The following is a 22,625-nucleotide window of genomic DNA, read 5'->3' on the forward strand; positions in this document are numbered from 1 at the left end:
AAATCCCCCACTCATTTCTTGCTATACCTTGGGCTCACTTCGCCTAACTTTAGTCATCTAAATATTACGGTAGTTTAAATGTGTTTAAATCTAGTTTAAACCTGTCCTTAGGGGAAAGAGAAAGACTTCTCTAGAATGCAATTTTCCTGTCCTATGGCAGCTGTCTCAGGTAACCAGGATAAATTGCCTCCTGGAATTATCTGCTGCTTTTCAGTCTAGATGACTGCCAGGGACTAGGGCTGACCCATGTGAAATAAAGGGCTGGGTAACTACAAGGTGTGTGCATGCACGGGGGTGATATAGTTAAGTTTCCTTCAAGAACAGAACAAAGATTTCAGCTTACCCCAGAAAATGCATGGTTATAAGGGTACTCAGCCTGGTTCCTGGCTTCATCACTAGGACTGCTTTTGGAAGGAAAATCTGCCTCTGGCTTTTAAAGACCCGCAGATCCAGACCTGACAGACTCCAGGCGAGTGGCAAAGCCATCAATTCCTGTCTTCTGCAAACTGTAGTGGGGCAACAGAGGAAAGCAGAAAGCAAAAAATGGTGGCAGTGGCAGGAACTTGTGCTGAGTTACAGTCTAGTGTACCACATGAGCAGCCAAGTACATAGTTTGAGCTAGAGAGGCAGTACCAATTCTGGGAGGAGGTCCTAATTTCTAACACTTAGATTAGGTGTTGTGTCCAGGTTGCTCAGTGTTAGCAAGCTATCCTCTCTGTTACTTGTCTCACTCTGGTTTACATCATCTGCAAAGTTGAATATTAACAGTCCAGTGCTTTCATCCTGACCACTGATAAAAATACTAAAAGTGACAAGTGATACCAAGTTGAAGGGTACATGGAAATCTTACACCAGTATGATCAGCTTTACCAGCACAACTTGGAATCAAATTTAAGAAGTCTACCCAGCCAGTCTCATACGAACCATTAGCTGCAAACTTACAGTGATAAGCATTATCTGCTTTTCATTTCTTCATCATTATTAATTAAATCAATTGCTCTGTTATTTTGTTATAGAAGTCAAATTTACAATTTTTAAATAGTGGCACATTAGATTTGCTCTAGTCTTCTGGAAATCAGACAGCCTTCTGAGTCTTATTAATAGTCAGTTTATTAATGGTCAACTCTGTAAAAGTTCAGGAATGTAAACTACATGTTAAATGTAATAATTGAAAAGAAAAAAAAATCATGGCTGGCTTTTGCTTGAGTATGAAATTATCTTGCAACATTTTAATTTCCTAACTTATAATTCCTATTCAAACATTTTCATGCAGAAGTGGACTAGTAACAACACTAACAGGCTTTCTTTCTGTTCCTATCCTTCCCACAACACATTTCTATAAGTCTTAGCTTCTGATTTACACCAAAGTATTGAGAACTTGGGTCATCATTTAAAGTTTCATGAAATTTTGAAACAGGCTGCGATTTTTTCCCCAGTTATTTTGTCACAGACCATAATTTTAATTTTAGAAAATAATTACATTTAAAACCCCCAAAATGTTAAAGTTACAATGTTACCATTGATGCCTAGCTACATTTTGAATCACCAGGATATAAAGCTTAGGGGAGAGAGAGAGCACAAGCAAGCAAGCCGAATGGCAGATATATTTGTAGGAACCACATACATGTCTAGATTGATAAATGTATCTGTCTGCATAGGCATTTATCTAACAAAAAGAAACAGAGATAAAATGTGCAAAGAGAAACAGTAATTGTAAATAACAGTCTCTGTTGCTCTCCTTTCTTTCTAAAATTAGTCAATTTGATTTCTGAGGTCTTGATCTACATTTTCTATTGAAGACTATTTATTCCAAATACAAGAAGTTAAAGTGTCTACAGAACTTCAGTCTATTATTAACCTTGGGACTGGCAGCTTATTAAAAGTCATAGGTTGAGTATTCCAATTATCAGCCAAGGAGATGGAAAGAAACAAATTAAACATTGTGGCAAACAACAAGGGTCTTGTGGCCCCACCACATGCAGTAAAATCTTGTTTTGTCTAGCATCTATTATTTTGAAATGGAGATCTCACAGGGCTGGAGACTGGGGATATTGTGCTCTTATTCAGAGATTCTTGTATATTTGTCTCTGTTATGTAAATCCCTGCACTCATCAGGGATGAGAGCTATTAAAAGAGATCATAAGGACTCGGAAAATTGCGTATTTCTCTTCCTGTACTAGTTTAGACTTTGATCCTGTAAACACTCATGAACATTAAAAAACCCCACAAACCTGCAGTACTTAAAAGTGCAAGTGCCCATGCCAAAATGCACGCTGTATTTCCTACCTCACTTCTCACCTGCTCACAAAGTTACTTTTTCATTTCAAACATTAGACTTTTGCAGTATAGCGTGAAAATTCTTTCTCTTGAAACCTGCCAATTACACGGGCTGTGCCATTTACAAGCTTGAAACCCATGTGTAAGAATGCACCCCCTTCCTGATAAACTGTAAATATTGGCTATTTAATGGCACATAGAGATCACAGTTGTTAGTTTATGTGACAAAATCTCTGGGTTTGGGACAGATAATCTATGTGTTTGCATATGTAAGAGAGGACTTGTAGGAGCTCTGTGTTTTACAGCATCTTGACTGCCTTTTTTATTACTTCCTATTTCTATCATATACGCAACTTTGTACCCACAATCATGCATTTATGCATGATTTGCTCTGCTTTATCCAAATAGTTTACTGGTTGGACCGTAAATGAAGCTTTCTCTGCAAAAAAACTAAGTGGTATGAAGAATCTGAAGCTACTATTTCCTCCTGTGCCAGTCTTTGCTCAATCACACGCACTGCAGCCTTTGACCCTTCATAGGGAATTTGTTAAGATGATGCAATGTGGAGAGAGTCGCATTTGCCTTTCCAGGGAAGGAAATAATGTCTAAGACTAATTATTTTTCATTCACCAGTGCTACTAACAGACTTGCAGTGTGGTCTTGTTTCCTACCTAGCATTAAATAGCAGGTTTGTTGGATCTAGCACTGCTACAATTGCTGATATAGGCACTACAAAGAAAAATTTCAGATATGGTTTTTCCCCTTAAGGACTGTTAAGTGAATCTAATCAGTCATCTCCATAGATTATTATCTACTTTTTGTGCTGATTTGCAGTGCACTATAGCTCAGAAGCATTTATCCAAATTTCTACTCAGGTATACAGTGGGTAATCACGGTATCAGATTGAGGAGAAACAAATATTCTTAAGACAAAATGGAAAATGGAATTTTCTGCAGAAAAACTATCCTTACCAATTGGAAGCTACAATTGCCATCATATAACAGAGGCAATTTCTGTGCCCCATTTGGAACACAAGCCCCACGAAGAGATACCAGTTCAGAAGAGATAGTAAGAATTATTACACTGCATACAAATGAGCTGTGGAAAACATTCATATTACTCCTGAAGTGTCACAATTAAAATGCAGAATGGTATAACAACATATGAAGAGTGCTATAAATGCATAGCACATAAGCACTCTGAAGGCAAATATTTTTTTTCTTTATATATCTTTTACTACGACTTTTGTACTTCAATTCTGGCACTAATTTCTTATCTCCAATCACATTGTTAAGTGACTCAGCAAAAAACAATGAATATTTTTTTAAAATAGCCAAAAATCCAAGAAAGCACAAGTTTTCTTCTCTTACCACACCCTAAGGATATAAATAAATACTAAAAAGGGATTGTTCTGCAAAGCAAATGGAGGAGAAGCCCCCTAATGTGGAACAGCTGCATAGCACAACAGTAACAAAGAGAGTAATAAGGTCTGAATGTCATATCATAATATGATTCTCTACAGAAACAAAATACTTTATGAATAATAGAACACTCCCATTCAGAATTACAGTCTCATTCTTTTGTATTTTTAACCTCTCTTCTTATGTGATAAGGAAGGTACCCTTGACTGCTTTGTACTTCTATCCTCTTGAAGCTGAAATGCACTGGCATATCATCTATGAGGCACAGAAGAGACTTTATTAACAATTCCAGGTTCAGGATGCTATGAACTGACACCTCTAGTGTGCATCTCCTTGTCACTTTACCCTTCCTTAGCACAAAAAAAAAAAAAAAAAAAAATCCTGTCAAACACTCTTCTAGACATAAGTGTCTAGACGGAAAAGAGTATTTTAAAACCAAATCCTCTAACCAGAAAAGGCAATGAGAAACCTGGTTAATAATGCACAGTGGTAATATTCCACACTGATTATGAATCTTCAAGCCCAATGGAATTACTCTGAAGGTTTCTTTTCTTCAATACAAATACTAAAAGTAGCTGCTTAAGTATAAAGAAATCTACCTACAGAGTAAGTGGAATATTTGTGAAAAAATAGAACTTTGTGAAAGTACTCAAGAGTAGAATTACACATTGGTGATATCCATAACACCCAGGAAATACATCCAATAACCATAGAATAAGCTTCTAGTTCCCTAGGTCTTAGTGTACAAAAATGAGCAGTTATTTGTTTATTGAATGTCCTTCACTCTGTTACAAAGGAGGCTTCAGTTGTTTTGGTTTTAAAATATCTTATGGCCAGCACATAAACAAGAACCTGCTTCCAGCGCCAGTTGGCTTGCTTGACGCTGAGCAACACTGAGAGTGGTGCACCTTGCCTCTTGGAAAGCAGTCCTCATGGACCTGCTCTACCTACATGCACAGACACAACTGTCAGCCACAGGGAGACAGGATAGTTCTGGTGTCACAATTATCTAAATGTTTCAAAGAATTGGAGAGGGTTGAAAAATGAAATTTTGCTTTAGGGGAAATTTTAGAAATTCACCACTTGTTTTCACCTTGAATAGTCAAAAATTAAAGCTCCCCCAAAATAAAATGTCAAAATTTTTATATTGAGGGCAATAGTTTTCACATTTTAAAATAAAAATACAAACTCGATGGAAAGACTGAAAAACATAATGAAGCCAGATGTTACATGATTGGAACCCCATATTTTAACATAAACAATTTGCAGCATGACATGGTAGAAAGATCTGTGCTTTTTAAATACTGTTGTCAGAAGACAAGACAAATCTATATACAGCCAAGTTTACTTTTTTTTAATTAAAATGTTAAGATGAGAGCTAATACCAAATTTGTAACAGCATCTTTACTCTTCAGGTTTATATATTGCTCCTAACAGCTTCATCTAGAAGATAGATGGCACTTTGCATTCACAAAATACCATGCAAAACATTAATCACATAATCCTTACTGTCTACTCTGTAATATATATTAGTAAACCCATTTCACAAAGAAAGAAAGTGAGAAGTTAGACAGGTCGACCACGAGCAAAGCTGCTGGTTTTGCTTAAGCCTTTCTAATTCCGCTCTCACCCAGCCTTTGTGCACCTTCCACTGATGCCTGGACTCTGCACAGCCATCTCCAGCCTTCTCAACACTGTCTCATTTCCAGGTAGTTTTGGTTATTCCAGAATAAGGAACCAAACACTTGAGAACAGAATCTCAATTTCTTGGAGATATTTTAACGACATGACAGAAAGGTGCTCTGCCCAAGGACAGAAGGAGCACAGGACACACCCAGCCAGACAGCTAGCTACCCAGATATTTCTTTCAGCCAAAGATGTAACCTAGGGCTGGATTTCAAATACCTGTGGCCCAAGGACTAGTTTGGTGCAACACCGCTGAGCAACCTGAGTGGTCCAGCTTTACTGAGATAACTGTGGCTGAGCCGGGATAGAAACCATAAGCTATAGCCCCACAAGATGAGTAAAAAGACCAAAGTGTAATTATTGAGTTGATAATCATGAGCTACTCAACCGAAAAATACTGACATGAAAATATATAAAACTATAAGAGAAAAAAAAAAAGGGGGGGGGGGCAAAAAAGCAGAAGGTGGCAACTCAGCAAGACTGAGGATCAGCCTCTTCCAAGAGACAGCAGAGGTCAACACTTTCCCTCCCTCCTGCCCAGCCACCAGAAACACTTTCGTGTCTTCTTGGTGATGATGAGCATACTAATGCTAAATACATTATGTTGTGCTTATACATATGTACATATAAATACATATGTTGTACGTAAATACAATGTGTTGCCATGCAGCACGTTTGTCCTAGCTCTCGTATATGTGCATTTTGCACTAAATAGCTGATGTGTCCTCAGATTACATCTATTCTGCCTGCTGTTCCTCTGTGCATGGTAAAAGATGCCCAGACAAAAGTGGCCCCCAAAAGGAGAGGTTTCACAAGCTTAAATTGGGACTGCAGTAGTAAATCCTACCTTAGGATTCAAGGAGCTTAGTCACACTGAATGGCAAGCTGGGATGGATAGAATAAACATGGCTACAAATATTGGTCAGCAAAGTGAGTGAGAGTCAAAGGCAGCTTCAGGCATGGGACGTGCATGTCACGCAGTAAGTCTGGGGGATTTGTAGAATCACCTGCTTGGTCTTCTGCTGCCTACATTTTTAAACTCCTTTACTACCCAGAAAGGAAAACTGAAGAACTATATCCAAATGCAGCATGTGCACAGCCATACCAGGCAGTAAAGGAAGCTCTTTCCACTAACTGGCTCAACCGGGAGCTACATTTCAGATACCAGAATGTAGTAAGAATCTTAGTGACCCTTCATTGCTATGGAAAACACTGAGCACCCTAAATACCTTCCTGTGCAGCAGAATGAAGAGTGGAACCTACTAAATAATGTGCTGCTGCCCCAGTGAAGCAACAACTGTCAGTGAGTCATTAAAAATTGCTCAATCCAGTGCTCTTGTGCAGGTGCAGGAGAACCAGGTGGATCAGCATCAGCAATCAGCATCCCTGTCTTCTGCTCATCATGCAAACATCAGCAATTAGACCCTAAGTTCCTCATTGCTTCACCACCTGCAAATCCAACCTTTGAGTAGGAACAGCATTCCTCCTTCCCCAGAGAGAGGTTCAGAGCTGCCACATCCCATCTCACCACTGTGCACCATTGCTTGTAAACTAGAAGTGAGGCAGAATCTCTAAAATCCAACGTAAAGTCCACAACTAAATGTTGAAACTATTAAATGGTCTAGGATTTTACACAGTGAAGAGTTAGTGGGATTAAAAAAAAACAGAACAGCGCAACATTAACACCTGCCAGGAACATTTGGGATTCAAACGTTGTTAGAGTCTGCAATGAGTAGAGCAGAACAGATAGATATCCTCCCATAACATACACACTGACAGGCAGGTGTCCCTGAACATGCCTTGTTCCCTATTCCTCTTGAAGCCAGCACAAAATTGCCTCTGGTGACTGAGAAAATACACTCTAGGCTCAATCATCTGTAACTTCATGAAACGTTGAAGGATGTTTGGCTTCAGGTGTGAAAGCAAAGCGAGATATTTTAGTAATGGATTTGAGTAGGTTCAGAGAATTTACAAAAAAATCTACTTGGTGAGACAGTGACACTGCCAGAGTATTAGAGGTCTGCACAACATCTAAAAACAGAGTGTGATCTCCATCTCTTCAAAACCAGACGTGATTTGAAAGGCAATTCATTTCATTACTGTTCTCCTTGGCATGATAGTGAGTTCTTTTTATGCCAAGACATCAGATCCAGAACTAAAGTAAACACTATGCTCTTCCAGTCAAGAACATGCGACATCGCATTTTCTCTCACAGGCTCAGACGTGGGTTTCTCAAGATGAGACACCAATTATCTAAACATTTTTCTTTATTCCCTTTTCAAAAACCAATTTGGTGAAAACTTAACCAACAGAATGCGAACTGATAACACATGAGACTGATTTGAACTTATAGCCTAAGATGCTGAATTTCTAGAACCAATCTCCATGAAATTTAATTTCACTTCACTTTTTGTGGTTCTCTTTCAACAATAATAACCTGTAGCTTACTATACTTCCCTAGTAGGAGTATTGGGTCTCAAGGCTGACTTCAAAGAGCCAGCGAATGACTACACAAAAGCGAGAAGTGGGACAAAAAGCAATTAATTTTTTTTTTCATTATATTTACACATATATGAAAATACATAGCCAAATATCATTCCAAGGTTTTCTTCAATCAGACTAAACAAGCAATGCTTAGCAGATGTCTAGTGGGCAACGGTGAACAAAAAGTTATGTCTTGGACTGCTGTGGCTTTCCTGACTGCACCAGACCATTTGATTTCTCTTACCACACTTTCATTTCCCAACAGTGGAATCCATGTCCATATACATAAGCATCAGTTTCTTAACTTCTGCTGGATTCTGGTATCCCAGACTGAGCTTTCTAGTTAGTGCTTGACTATGGGAGTTTGGGTTTTGGGGTGTGGTTTGTTTTGGTTTGGTTTGTTTTTTTTTTCCCAAATTTGGTTATTTTCCACCATGCTTAGTATTTTCTGAGCATTCTCCAAAGTCACTGGAAAGGCTTTCAATGAATTGCCTGAGTTTCAGGTCAGGTCCTATGGAGCTTTTTCAACTAACGCATAGCACAGCTTCAGGCTCCAAGCAGCAGATAAACAACAGACAGTGATAGATTCACTCTAGGCAACTGCATCTACTGATTTTAGGGGCAGGAAAGAGAGTATCTTAAATAGTTCTTGAAATCTGGTGACTTTACATGATCAAGCAGATAATGTGACACAAGATGGGAGTATAAATTATATGCATATAACAAACAACAGCTCAGATGTTCATAATATCTCCCTGAAGCAAGACAGTCCAATCTGAATAATGATACTGTGGCTATCATGTAAAATATAAATGAGACAAACTATTTTTAAATAGTACGTTTCACATTCCAAAGGTATATCTAAGTAACCTATTTCCTCGTATGTACCTAACACTTCACTAACTGTAACAGCAGCAACATAAACTAGACTGATAAATTCTGTAAATGTAATGTCTCCAAGAAAAAATTCCAGCTATTTTCGGTGCAGGTGGCTGTCTGTTTCAATTGACTAAATAAGCAAAATAAAACTTACAGAGGCCAAATTTTAAATAGCTTCAAATGGGTAAGTTTCTGAAGTAGGCACTTTGTATCCCTTTACCAGTCAATTAGTCTTGAGGTGCTGCTCAAAATCCCTATCATAGATACTGCCCATAAAGAAAAGTCTGATGGTTTTAAACACGCATGGACAAGAATCTCTACATGGTTTTATTAAAATCCACTCAAATGGTGGGGTAAACCATATCCACTTAATGCTAGTGCTGGATCAGGACCAACCTGCATACCTATGGCTGCAACTGTCACCTCCAGCCTCACTGTTACCCCCATAACTACGTTTGCTGCCATTCTTGTTCCAGCGTCGTAATCAAGATGTAGACTCACTGTGGATAGCAAGGATGAAGAAGTGAGTTTTCTTATCTGCTCCATAAGGTACCTACTATGCCTCAGGGCATTACAAATTAATGAAATCCAATTATATAATATCTTAAAGGCATGTAAAGCAAAATCCTTCTTTTTTTTTTTTTTTATTGACTCTTCTAAGGACCTAAAGAGAGCATTAATTCAACTGTACTTATGGTACAGGTAACTTAGGGTAACTGGTAACTCACCGTTAGGAATTAAAGCTTTTGGCTTCAGCATACTTGACTATAGCAGCGTTGTGAGGCAACTATGACCTTGAAAGCTAGTTTGAGAAGGACTTGTACAACTTAAGGGCCCATTTCAAGACATGTCAGAGACCCACAATTTGTAAAGTGCACAAGTTTTCTGGAAGTCAGTGTCCAACCTTCTTCCAGATTCCCCCAAACTTAATCAGTTTTGGCTTTAATCTGAGTCAGTATTTTTCCCATTATAAAAACCAGTTTGATTATTCCACATTTTGGGATCCTATACTTAATTTTTTTTAAACTATTTCATTCTTACTTAATTGCTTTCAGGCAAACGTTAGAAGGAACTCAGGATCTAACAAACTCACATATGGATAAACGTCTGCTCTGTTAAAAGCCCACAAAGAAATGCAACCTTTTCATTTTGTACCCAACTGCTCAGTACACAGAAACTGTATTTAAGAAATACACATTCTTATGAACATCCTTTTTGAACTTAGCTTCCCACTGGCATCTCCTGAGCGATAATTCATAGCTCAAGACATACTTCACAATACTGTCCTAAATAGTGTTAAATTGGTATTCTCTGCTCCACTGGGCAACCTATCTAGATGTGTAAAAAAAAATCAAGACAGTCACAATTATTTATGGTTGACAGACACTGGCAACAAGAAATTGCAACATAACTCTTGGAAGCTCTATACCTTGTTTGAACCATAAAAAGATGAAGCTTCATAGCAAATTCATTATTATGATTAGAAGGAAATAATAACCACCCCAAGCCAAACAACTACCTCAGCAATCAAATGTCACTTAAATTGCTTGATTCATTTGACATAGCTTTAATGCGAATACATATTAATATAACAAATGAGGTGTACAACCAAGATTTCAGAGGACAGCACTCTAGTACAGCCTGAGAAAAATCAACTTAAAATGAATTTAGATCACAGAATCGATATCTAGGGATTAACTAAGGATCACTGAATCCTTCATTATTGATCCACCAAAATACTGTCCTTTTACTATGCAGCACACAACTACTTGTTATTTTTACGAATTTACACAATAAGAATCAACAAACTGTGTACTGATTAAAATTCAGTGCTGAATAAATTACATGAGAAATTAAAGTTGTCTCAAAAATCAGAGCATGTTGTTATAAAATTCATAGGCTTCATGCTCTTAACTGAAGGTATGAAATGCATGCTTGCTTCCTTTTCCTCTCATTTCAGTTTTTCTGGGGTTTTGATCCTAAGGGGTCCTCTATACCTTCTCCTAACATAGTATTTTAAAATAAAAACTAGTCAAGAAACTCTATGAAAAATTTTCACTATATATTTCTACTTTGCAAAGACAACTGGCTTGACTTTGTTTTCTGCTAAAAACCCCGCAAACAGACTACATCGTATTTGTGCATTGCCATCTCTTATTTTATCAGTGACTAACTGCATTACATAAAAAGAACACTGCTACTCAATTCATATTGCTAATAAATCGTATCATGCTAGAATAGGTTTTTTCTCTCAGTTTTGTACCTTATCCTCAAAAAATATTAAATGAGGTAAGACTGGTAAACAACAGTAGTTTTTTCTGACAACATTAAACTTAAACAAACCCTGTTCTCCATAAACAAGCTGCGTCTCCACAGAGTGTGCAGCTTTTCATTGCCAAATGAAAAAGTCCTAGTCTTGCATTCAGGTCTGAAAGGGCCTAGCTGAAAAATCCAGGGCACAGTTGAGGTAAATCCACCTAAGAGTTTTCAAATAATGGAGGCTTCATTAATTAGCTACACTAAAAATATGACAAAAGCTATTCATTTAAAAATCTACCACACTTACAGGAATGACAAGTGCCTTATAAAGACATATCCAACTGGTTTTGAACAGGAAGCTCTCAAAGTGCCTACACCGTTTGTGTCTATGTTATTTTCCCTGAATTAACAATTATTGCTATTTTATTCTGTATCCCACGGGGATATTGTCAAGGAGTGAACATGTATTAATCTTCCATTTTTGCATCAGTCAGATCAGTGGAAGTCAAGACCATGCCACAGTTATGATTATTACACGAGCCTCAACCAGAAATAGGGAAGACATTTTATGTCTATTTTATATTTGTCTGTTTTCATATGCACAAACAGAAATCTGTTGATTTCAGACAAAATTGCATTGAGACCCATTAGCTATGAAGTTTGTACAAAAACATTTGCACCAGAAGAACCTAACTTAAAAAACAAAACAAATCAACAAATGAATGTTTAGCTCATTAATATTCTTAGCACAGTCATATATAGGTTTCATGTTGCTTAAGCAGATGCAGTCCCAGAGCATGCAGTCACACAATAGAATGTGCACAAGAAAAAAAGAAAGAAAAAACATTCACAGAGTCCAAGAAGTCAGACCAATTTTTGGAGAGTGGAATTTTGTAACACATTATTTGTTAGAATAGAAAGAATCGGGAGGGTTCCAAGTGTGCAAAGTAATGACATCCCACAACATAGAAATCATATAAAACATTAAATGAAAGTGTTTTATAGCTAATTTTAAAAAATGGTAAATTAAATTAGGCAGCTAGGAGAGGCAAATACTCCCACTATCCTGCTAAATTATCCTGCCTTATATCCAGAAATCAGCCTCCAAAGCTTCTCAGATCTCACCTTGTGAGGCACAGTTCCCAAAGGATGCCTATAAATACAGCCCTGCTTGACAAGCTTTCCACTGAAATAAAAAAAGCTGTTGCATTGCAAGTAAATTTAATTTCTAAAATTTCATTCCCTAGCACAATCCCTCTATCTTTTCAACTTTGAAAGTAAGACAAAGAAAAAATAAATCATTATGTGAAGGCAGTAAAACAATATGGTTTATAATTTTCCTTTTTCTGACCTTTGAATGTGTGCAGTTCTCTCTGAACTTACTTCAGTGAGCTGTGCAGTGGTTGGCATTTTTCAATTTGAAGCAGTAATGAAGGAGTGTAACTATGACTAATGTGCTATAGTTGCTTTGCTCTATTCTGTCATTTCCTTCCATCCTAAACAGTAATAACTACCATGCATTTTAAAAGTACACAGTGAAGCTTTTCAGCACGCTCTCTGTACCATCGTGCCACTGATTTCAACCCTGTTGAAAACAAGCTGCAGTGATATTCACCAAGGAAAATAGGTTGCACTGCAGTCGAAGGAAGGCAACTGCCGCTGACGGAGCAAACACAGACATGTCAGGGATGGACAACAAAAGCCGTTAACTTTACCTATTTTTTTCCATTTTTTCCATAATGGATCTTTAATGTATCACAAAAGATATAACAATTTCCAAGTCAATTTTGGGGGCAGGTGAAGGGCTGGATCATCAGCAAAGAGAAACTGCAGAAACTGGGAAACCTGCACAAGTGCTTTCTAATAGGAGGACCTCTTCAATATCTGAATTATCCCTGCAATCTACACTTCTTTACTACAGAAGGCGAGTTTAGCAAATCACAGCAAACAAGCTATTTCTGCTGGGTTCCTTCTGGAGGTTTCTCCATATTGGTGCCAGCAGGGTATACTGGGAAAAAATTAAAAATTTAATCATACATTATCATGCAAAATAGGCTCGCTTCATAAAGGGTGGACTAAAGGAAGTGAAAATACAGTAATATTTGGGTTTGTCTTAGCACAGAAAGAATAGCCCCTGAACTAACAACATTTCTTTTCTGCACAGTTGGAAAGCAATCCCTAATTCATGACTACTTTGTATGTTAGCTCCATATTTTCACTTAAATCAATTGAAAGTATGTCTTACTAAATAAGCATTTCTTAGATTCAAAAGAGCATCAAATAAACTGCCTTTCAAGGCAGACCAAAAGCATTTTTATAATAATCTGGCCATTGAAATGTTTACTTTCCAAGCACTGACCTTAAATACTGTTAAACTGCAGAACAACAGAATTCAAGATTCTTTTCTATATGATTACAAAACCTGAATTCCCTTTAAATTATTCACAACATGAAGAAATATGATTAAATAGCTAATGTTCTTAACATACTGGAAATAAGTTTTAAGGAAGAATTGACTTTCAAAGGAAAAATCCTCCCCCTCTCCTCACCTTGGGCAGTGTGACATTTACCGTTTTCAACAAACTAAACTGGGAAAACTTTAACAGATGTCTAGAAATTATGCACTGCTTACTAATAACTGAAACTTTTTTCCTGAAAAAGTTCTGTGGAAAATTTGAACGCTCCCTATTAGTATTACACGCCTCACAAGAGAAACATGAGTAAAAGCTTGCGTCTCATTAGATTTGCATCCTTTTCCCAAAGTATTGTGTCCATTTCTTTTGCCCAATAGAAAAGTAACACTGTCTTTCCCTTAGACTGTAAGTCTTATCTGAATTTTTTATGTGATCTAACTGCTAAGTGCACACTCCAGAGAAGCAGTAGTCTCCTGATCTCCTAAGGGGAGGAAGCCCAGTCAATAAACCTGCTCTCTGTCCCTTGCTCTGGGCACCAGCCTCTCTTCCCTGCCTTTCCTATCCCCAGATGTTTTGACCTTAAGCAATGGGGTCTGATAAACCTTGGCTGGGAACAGTCTCAACATAAAAATTCATAGATATTTCAAGGAAATTGGCAGGTAGGAAGAGAAGAAAGAGTCGAAGATAACACCACACTGAGAAAGGCTGGGAACATTTCAGCAGCCGCAGCCTCTGAGAGCTGTTGGGGCGACTTGGTTGCATGACTGGCAGGCAGATTTGGGATGTCAGAAGACATATGATGTGTGCACCATATATTATTTCATTCATGAACAGACAGCTGCTCTGAGAAGCATGCACTTTAGGGTGCAGACTGCAAACAGAGGTTGGGGAAGACACAAACGTATCAGAGAAAGACCACCTCAAACTGCCCCCTTGCACAAGTGCTGGCTATGGGAGAAGCCAACGCAAGTGCCTAAAGGGCCGTGACTAACCTGGAAGGTCTGAAGATCTACAGAGAAATACCCAACACCACTGGAGAATGGGAACATCCATATTTTCTAAGATAACAGAAGGTGTGTGAATAGGGAAAACGTTGCAATACTCCTCTTCTGAGAAAGCGATAAATCTTCCCCCAAGTACTAGAAGCTACAGTCATTCTTTAATTAGGAGTGTTAGAAAAGGAAAGGACCACTCACATTCCCTCTGTGATTCCCCTTGAAATGACACCACTGAAGGAAATTTCTAAAACTGAAACAAGTAATCATGTTTGCCAGGGAGCCCACAGTGTGGAGTTAACAGCTGGCTGTTTGTTGACTGATGCTTGCTTGTCTTGAAGGCTGCTTTACAAAGGTGACAATATTTGCATGGCTCTTGAAACCTTACTTTATCACTACTGGATTTCACACAGCACTGTATCTCCTAGCTCCTTTCACATTGTCAAAAACAAGCACCCTACATTTTGCAGCAATCTTGAATATCTCTGAGCAGACCACTCTCTGGCCTACAAGCTGGTGCTAGTTAGAGGAGCTCTCCGAGCTACATCAGCTGTTCACATCGGTTGAAAACAAGAAAACTGTTTTATTTTGGCAGGGAGGATATTACAGTTTCTAATACTATTACCCAAAAGACCTTTACTAGTGGGAATCAACATCTTGTTGTATTTGCAGAGGCTTTTCTCATCCCCTATCTCATTTCCCTCTGGGCTCCCATAAGATTAATATATTAACCCACCATTGTGTCAGTGGCACTGAAAATAACCCAGGAGTAGAACTTATTAATGTTACAGCACATTGTGGGGAACCTTGCTGAGGCTGATGACCATAATAGCTGCCCTTCATTTGGGATAGTTGTGGGGAATCACTGAGCTCACTTACAGACTCAGGAGGCAAAAAGCATTGCAGGTTCCAGCCCTCAAACACAGCTATGTTATGCCTCCACCCATATACAAACTAGTTTTCTGAGTATCTGAGAGAGAGAGGTCAGAAACAGATTAAAAGGAAAGCACAACCAACCCAGATTCAGTGATCCTGTAACAAAAGAAAAAATTGGGGGTCATAGTGGCATGAGCAGTGAAATTATTTCTGGCTGATTCCTTCAGTGCAGGGCTGACATTTGTTTTTCCTCCGAGTAATCTGCAATGGATCAAAGGATCCACTGGATCAAGCCCCAGTCTTACCTTCTAACTGAAAAAAACCCTGGAGATCCTAAATTCTCACAAAATTTTTGTCTCAAGAGACTACAAAATTGCTATACTTACCCATTCCATTTATATAGCAACTCTGGAGCACAGCATTTACCGGCAGAATTATCATATCAGCATCTAGAGAAGTAACTGGCAATAAAAGCTTTAGATTTTGCTTCAGGTGCTCCAGATTCTGTATTTGGAAGTTCTAGAGTCTCCAAGAATATTTTTAATTGCTTGTTCTCTATAGAAAGTCTAGATGCTTCCTGGATCAGTTATTATCTTCTTGATATAAAATAAATAATGTCATGTCAACAAGTAATAATCCAATCTTAGTAATAGAACACCGTGGTAATGGCAGAGAAAGTCTCTTAGTTAAAGCACGGAGATGAGCAGTAGATACCATATCACACTATCTACCTGTCCTGCACACAGTCTCCCTTGGACTCTATGGGTAGTTTTCAACTCATTAGAGATTGTGTGATGAGACCTTCAGTAATAACTATGGAGTGTAAAGATACTACGCTATTTTAGACAATCGGTTTGCTGGCCATTTCACCCAGGACTGATGGTCATCCCTGTTGGTCCACACAACACCTTGCTTATCCGTAATTTTATGATACATCTCCTTTGTGTTTTTGCCTAACAGGAAGACAAATATAGTTCACCACTCTTTTTGAGAAGTGAAGTATGCTGTCTGTGCTCTGACTGAAATCCTTTATATAATTTTTCCAACATTCTGAGTAGCCTGCCAGGAGATATTTAGAAGAATAATAAATCTTATTGGTGCCAGGGATGTGGGAGAAGGGCTCAGGACTAATGCAGAGATCTGTTTTATGAGTGTCATCTGTTCCTGTTCTGCCAAAGGAAGAATGGCATATTGAAATTACTCTGCTGTAGGCAAGAACAGCAAGGACAGCACATTATCCTCTGTTGGCACCCGGGGAAAAAAAAAAAAAAAAAAAAAGAAAAACGCATTGATGCTAGTACTAGGAAATACAGCAGATGATGTGGTGCAAGTTAAAATATTAAGTTACTCAATTACTGAAGCAGCAAAAATTCCAGGGAGTTGCATACAGTGGGCTGTTGCTTTTTGTGGTAGGAAAGATTTTCAATGGCATTACAGCAAATAAGCATGATATCCTGTAAGGAGGAGAGTGAGACACACACTAGTGAAAGCAAAATGACTCTCTTAATTCACATGTCTGCTAATGGAGGCAAAGGAGCCTGGCACAGCTGAAGCAACCAACACACATCAACTGTCCACAAAAGGCCATAACGAGCTTGGAAAAATTTTATTGCAAAAATAAAGAGATCTTGCACATCTTCAATCTCACTTGGCAAAGAAACTGTAATGATGGCAGCTACTTCTTTCATGCTATACAAAAGAAGGTCTAGAAGATGTGAGCATTTAAATCTTCAATGGGGAGGATATAATAAATAAAGTTGCGAATAAAGGGATTTTTCTTCTTTTTATCAGGTTTCGGTCAGGATGTATAACATCTACATTGATGATGTTCATTTATGATGAGCAGTCACACAGCAGTGACCACTGAGCTCTTTAAAATATCTTCTACCTAAGGAGGGTGCTGGAGGCTTTAGACAAAAATCTTAAATGACATCACTGGCAATGGGCTACAGGAACCTAAAGAAGAAAATATAGGAACATAAAAATCTTGAGATATGTATGTATCTAGTGCAAAGAGAAGACACTGTTCTCCCTGTGTCTGATGGTCAGAAAACATAAATGAGCTTAAACTGTAGCATGAAGAGGCCACTGGAGAAAGGAAAACCATTCTCTTGGGGGATGCCCAGCAGGCCTCTGGCGTAGATGTGACTGAAGAGGCTGTGGTACCTCGCACTGGTGACAAAGGCATAGGTGATTCTGCCCTGGGGCAGGGAACAGATCAGACAACCTCTAAAAGTCTCTTTCAGATGTTTTTATGTAATTCCGACACAAGAACATGTTGCAGTCATCATGATGGGGAACCTGTAATATTTGATAAAGGCACATCAAATGGCTCCTATACCAAGTTGGGGAGTAGATGAGTTCTAGATAACAGCATTCTCCATTGAAAAATGACCATAATTTGGAGTAACTGGCTACAAAAGACATCTGTGGCAACGAGGCCCAGTTAGGGTCTCATCGTTGGGTACACTGTGCACACAGAGCTGCCAAGACAGCCAATATTGTTTTGCCAAGTGCAGAGGATAATCTACAGTGGCACTCCTGAGACTTCCCAATGATTTTATCTAAGAATTTGGTCTTCTTTTTTTTTCTTTTTTTTTTTTTTTTTTTTTTTAAACCCAGCGACCCAGAAAGGCTTAAAGTAGCAGGCTGTTTTCTTCCAACTGAAAAATTTAGTACACATATTGACATATTTTTCAAATTTCTGAAAGGTATAATTTCAGCCTGTACAACAGGCTTGGCTGGTTCTTAGGGTAACCACATCAAGTGACCCATCAACAGCAGAAACTCATTTTCAAATACACATCTTTCAAGCATGGCTTTCATCTCCTGAGGAGGAGAAGAAAGAGTTGCCTTTATTTAAAGATCCTATACCCAGTGCCAATTACTTATAAGAATCTCTTCAAACAGAAGCACGGACACACAACGAGTGGTATATTAAGTGAAAACGTCCTGGAAACTGAAGAAGGGATTTCCAAATGTTAATATATTCCAGGCAGTGAAACCCCCCCCCCAGATTCACAGCCCTTTTCTCTGCTACCAACGCTCCACACACAGCACCATCCAGCTGCTTTTTTGTGCACCACAGAACCAGCGCTGCAAGTGCTCCTCATGCAAGCTCCCAGTCATGGAGCACTTTATTCAGGAAAAAACCTGAAATATCAAGGCTTATGTGTAACAAAGTAAGAAAAGAAAACAGCAAGGCATAGACAGGTGTCACAAAGTCACACTCTTTTAAAACAAAAAAAGTCTATTTTTTAGCATGTCAAGTAAGTGATGTTTTCACAGACTGAAATGGGATCAAATCCTCAGACAATACACTGCAGAAAAGCAGGCACCCTCACTGAACTGTTCTCATTAAAACACTCTCCCTCTGTCAATGCTAACATTACTTTTTTTAAAAAGGAAAAAATCAAATCAGCCTTCATTTTCAAGTGACCTTTTAAAAAAATCCTTTCTATAAAATATTAAAAGCATTGTTGAAAAAACCACTCCTATTTCTGTGCTGATAAAACTACAGGTTGATCATAAACCTTTTTTTTTTTTTTTTTTTTCCCTTCATGTATTAAGGTAGCGTTGTGCAATCGTTGCTGACCTGGGATGAAAAGAAACAAAACAGAAACAAACAAGCATAAACCCACAATTATCATTACCCATGTAGGCTCACCACACAGATGCTGGGATATTAGCTTGAATTGTACAAGTATGAGAGAGGAAGAGACTGTGATAGATGAGGAGATAATATCGCACAATGTCACCTAGCAAATGGTGATCATTGTGCTTATAGGCAGCCGAACAGCCACGCTGATATCCAGCAGCAACATAATTATATTTCAAATTAGTTTTCTGCAATGCAAAAGGGAAAATAAGAAAGATCGTCTGATGTGATCAAGCTACAGAAAGAGACTTGAGTAATATATTTGGGTTTCTCGTCTGTTATTATACACAGAAAATGAGGCTGTACAATTCCAGCTCATTTCTGAAGGTTCAGGGTCATCTTATTAGGAACAACATATTTACTGTGAACCTGAAGAGCCAGTATTGATTTGAATATAAGTGTTTATGCTTCGTTTTAGGATCCCTCCTTTCCTGTGCTGTCCTAATGAGCCATGAAAATAACCTCAGCTAAATCAGAAATGGCCAACCATCGCTGAAATAGGCCTTGTAACTGAGCTATCGTTTTAACACCAGTAACGTGGAAGGAACAAATTTCCAGTTCAGTGGTTTTTAGGAGATACAGGAAAACAGCAAGAAGATATGGGAATACCAGGATTGATTTGCTGTGGCGAAATGCTTAACAACAGAGGCATTATCCAGGCCAGCCACATACATGCAAGTACAGGACCAGCCAGTTTTTGTGCTTTGTCTTGTCTCCTTCTGCATTGTCTGAAAATGTATAAAAGGTGGCAGCATAGGTGTTGCTGAAACTGGAGTTTCGGACCAGTTCACACATGCTTCAAGGAGAAGCAGAGTATAGTTGAATAATATCTGAAACAACACAGGCTTGTATCCTAAACTCCATGCTAAGAAGACATAGGCAGGCTTCTCAATGACAGAAATAATGCCCAAATAACCAGCTTTTGGCTTTTTTTACTGGATTCATTACAAAAGCAGAGCCATTTGCAGGATTCTTTCTAAGTAATACACTTTGAAATTAGCGTTTTTATATTCCTTTTTACTTTAATGGATTTGCCGCTTCTTGTTTGATATTTTGCTAGAAAGAAAATGCCTGTCTCTACACAACAAACCTAGGAACTAAGTCAACAAGCTACTATTATGGGTGAAATCTGTTTGAAGCAGAGGCATTTGGCAGCTCCATTTCGTTTGGACTAAATGTAGGAAGCAGTAGAAAGTAGAATAATTGAAACAATACTGATTCATCCACCCAACACAAACCTCAGGAAAGGTTATTTAGGAATCGGCATATGCAGACAGGAATGTTTTGCTAGGTATTACTGTCATGGGGGGTGCATGTATGTAGAAAGCAGAAAGAGAACAGAAACACCTTAAAACTTTTAAGTGTTACACAGAGAGAAACATCCCGAAAGTTATACAATAAGAACAGAACTGGAAAAGTTTCCCTGCGAGACCAGAAACAGAGCCTTTGAGCAAAGCGCTAACCAAGAAAGAGGCTTAGCCTCATAGACAAAGAAAAGTAGTCTTGTTATCTGCTGCCTAATGTGTCTGGGGAAACAGGTCACAGGGTGCTTTCTTTGTGAATAAACTTGATGGCAGCAAAGAAATACTAGACTGCATTATCAGCTTCTCCTCCCTGAGGAAACAGTCTGCTAGACTCCAAATGCTGGCTACCTTCTCGGTAGTCCCTTCTCAGCAATAGTACTGATTTATGCCTATAGCTAATTTTAAGCCTAGGCATTGTGTTTATGTACCTCACTGCATAATGACAACCGCACAAGATAAAGGAGAAAACTGTATTTTTCCAAGTAATTTCCTTCTGTTTTGGTAGCAAGTAGTTATTGATACTAGGAGTGCAAAATATCACTTCCGTGCATAAATGCAAGCTGCAAGGTGATGGTGTCTTTTAAAATGTAGTTTCTTTATCTACCAGGACCAGGCAAGCACTGGTCCTACTGAGCTCACTGGCAAATCTGCTGCTTCCTGTAGGACCAGGGTCAGACCCTTACTTGTGAATCCTGTCACACAAATAAGCTCTGCAAAATAACAACACAAGGCTGGCAGCTCAGGGGCACCATGAGGCTGATGGGGGCAGAAGGCCTTATTTCATTTCATTTTTGAAAACATCATCCTGTTTCCTTCTTTCTGCTTCCACTCCTTTACTTCCTTCCATTTCTATCTGTCCAGAACCTTTCTGTCCATTCATTCTCCTTTGTTACATCCCGCATGTATTTCTCTGCTGTCATCTGTCAATTTTGCCTTGTCCCAGATCCCCATCCTCTCACTTGCTATCGCGTCTTTTAAATAAGGACTAATTCAAGGGTGAAAAGACAAAAAAGAAAAAAGGGAAAGACATGGAAAAAAAGCTGAATATTGCTGCTACTGCAGTTTATAACTAATTTCTATGGCTCTCCCTAAATCCTGCAACATTTTTTAGCCATCTAGGACTCACAGTAAAATGTAACCCCTAATTATGGGGGTAGGAAAAGCAAGTGGCACAGAAAACTTGGTAATTCTCATCTAAGGGCTGCAACTATCTACCGGCAGCAGGACTGCAGTGACACAGTCTGTGATTTAGGGTCCTTACCAGAATGTACGCTGGTGTTATACTAACTAATAAAGAGTTGCAGCAGAGATGTGCTAATTATATTTTTCCACTTCAATGTGTACTGAACATTGTAAACTATCATTTAGTGTCATTATTTTAATGATATATTATGTTGATAATACAATCTGGGTTAATTCCCAAATGCGAAATCTAGGGAGAAAAAGCTACTCTGATATTTTTAAAATGTGATTTCTCATTAACCCTAAACCAGAAACTACTATAGTCACAGCTCCAGAGAAAGCATTCATTTACCACCAAAGGTAGCAACTATAATTATTCTGGAAACAGTTGTCCCAAACCAATTGTAATCTCTGTTATTTTAGTAGGGGGGGGAAAAACAAAGAAGAGATAAAACCAGCATTTTGTATAGTAGGGCCCATGGTTAAGTGCTTTCTTTTAAGGCATCTCTCATCTTTTGCTGAGAGAGGGCAAACAGCAGTGTATTCAGCACTGGCACAGAAGGAGAAAATAGATATACTTTTGTATGCCTGTCTCAAAGGTATGAGGACATCAAAGTGTAACAAAGTGAAAGCAAAATACATAATTCTAATCACGCATGTTCCCCATCATTTTAAGCAGTATCAGGCACTTGATACTTTAAACAGCATTTTTTCCCCCTAGACTATCAGCCTGCAATCAGCAAGTAATCGTTATCTCTGAAATTCCACCTGAATCAAGAAATAGGTTTTTTCTCATATATTTAGGCAATGACTCCAACACAACCCAGGATGTGACAACAGCTCACACAGGTATTTGCTTACTACTTTGTACTTTGTCATCGGGTACCTCTGGATTGCTTCAGAAGCAAGGAGCCCTCTGTGGGCTCACTGCCCACAAAGTATTTAACTAATTGTTCACGGGCAAGATGGAAGTGTTTATCCTGACTATCAGAATCACATTTTCTTCAGGTAGGTACCTTGGTGTTATATATTCACGGTTAATATCCACATATCTCTCTAAAAGAAGTTTAAAGATTGTATGTAAACATGCTTGGAAGTCACTAACAAAAAATTCCTAGATGTCTAGGTGTTTGAATGGTCCTCTAGACATATGCATCCTGTCAAGAGTCTGACTTCCTCTTCCCTATACT

The 22,625-nt window shown here is 38.5% G+C and overlaps 1 protein-coding gene across 7 annotated transcripts in view; it reads right to left on the minus strand.

Moving 5' to 3' along the window:
* FHIT (fragile histidine triad diadenosine triphosphatase) overlaps positions 1-22,625 on the minus strand; it is a 622,267-nt gene that overhangs the window by 176,142 nt on the left and 423,500 nt on the right. For 3 of the 7 annotated variants that reach the window (XR_012630211.1, XM_074878816.1, XM_074878817.1), the window contains exon 1: positions 372-491. The exons of the other annotated variants lie outside the window; for them this stretch is intronic. Coding sequence is in view for 2 of the 3 variants with exons in the window: in XM_074878816.1 (XP_074734917.1) it covers positions 372-486 (115 nt within the window). In the remaining variant the exon portion in view is untranslated. Of the gene's footprint in view, positions 1-371; positions 492-22,625 lie in introns of those variants that run through there. 7 annotated transcript variants of the gene reach the window in all.

Source organism: Strix uralensis, chromosome 10 (assembly GCF_047716275.1).
Source record: "Strix uralensis isolate ZFMK-TIS-50842 chromosome 10, bStrUra1, whole genome shotgun sequence".
Lineage (NCBI taxonomy): Eukaryota > Metazoa > Chordata > Aves > Strigiformes > Strigidae > Strix > Strix uralensis.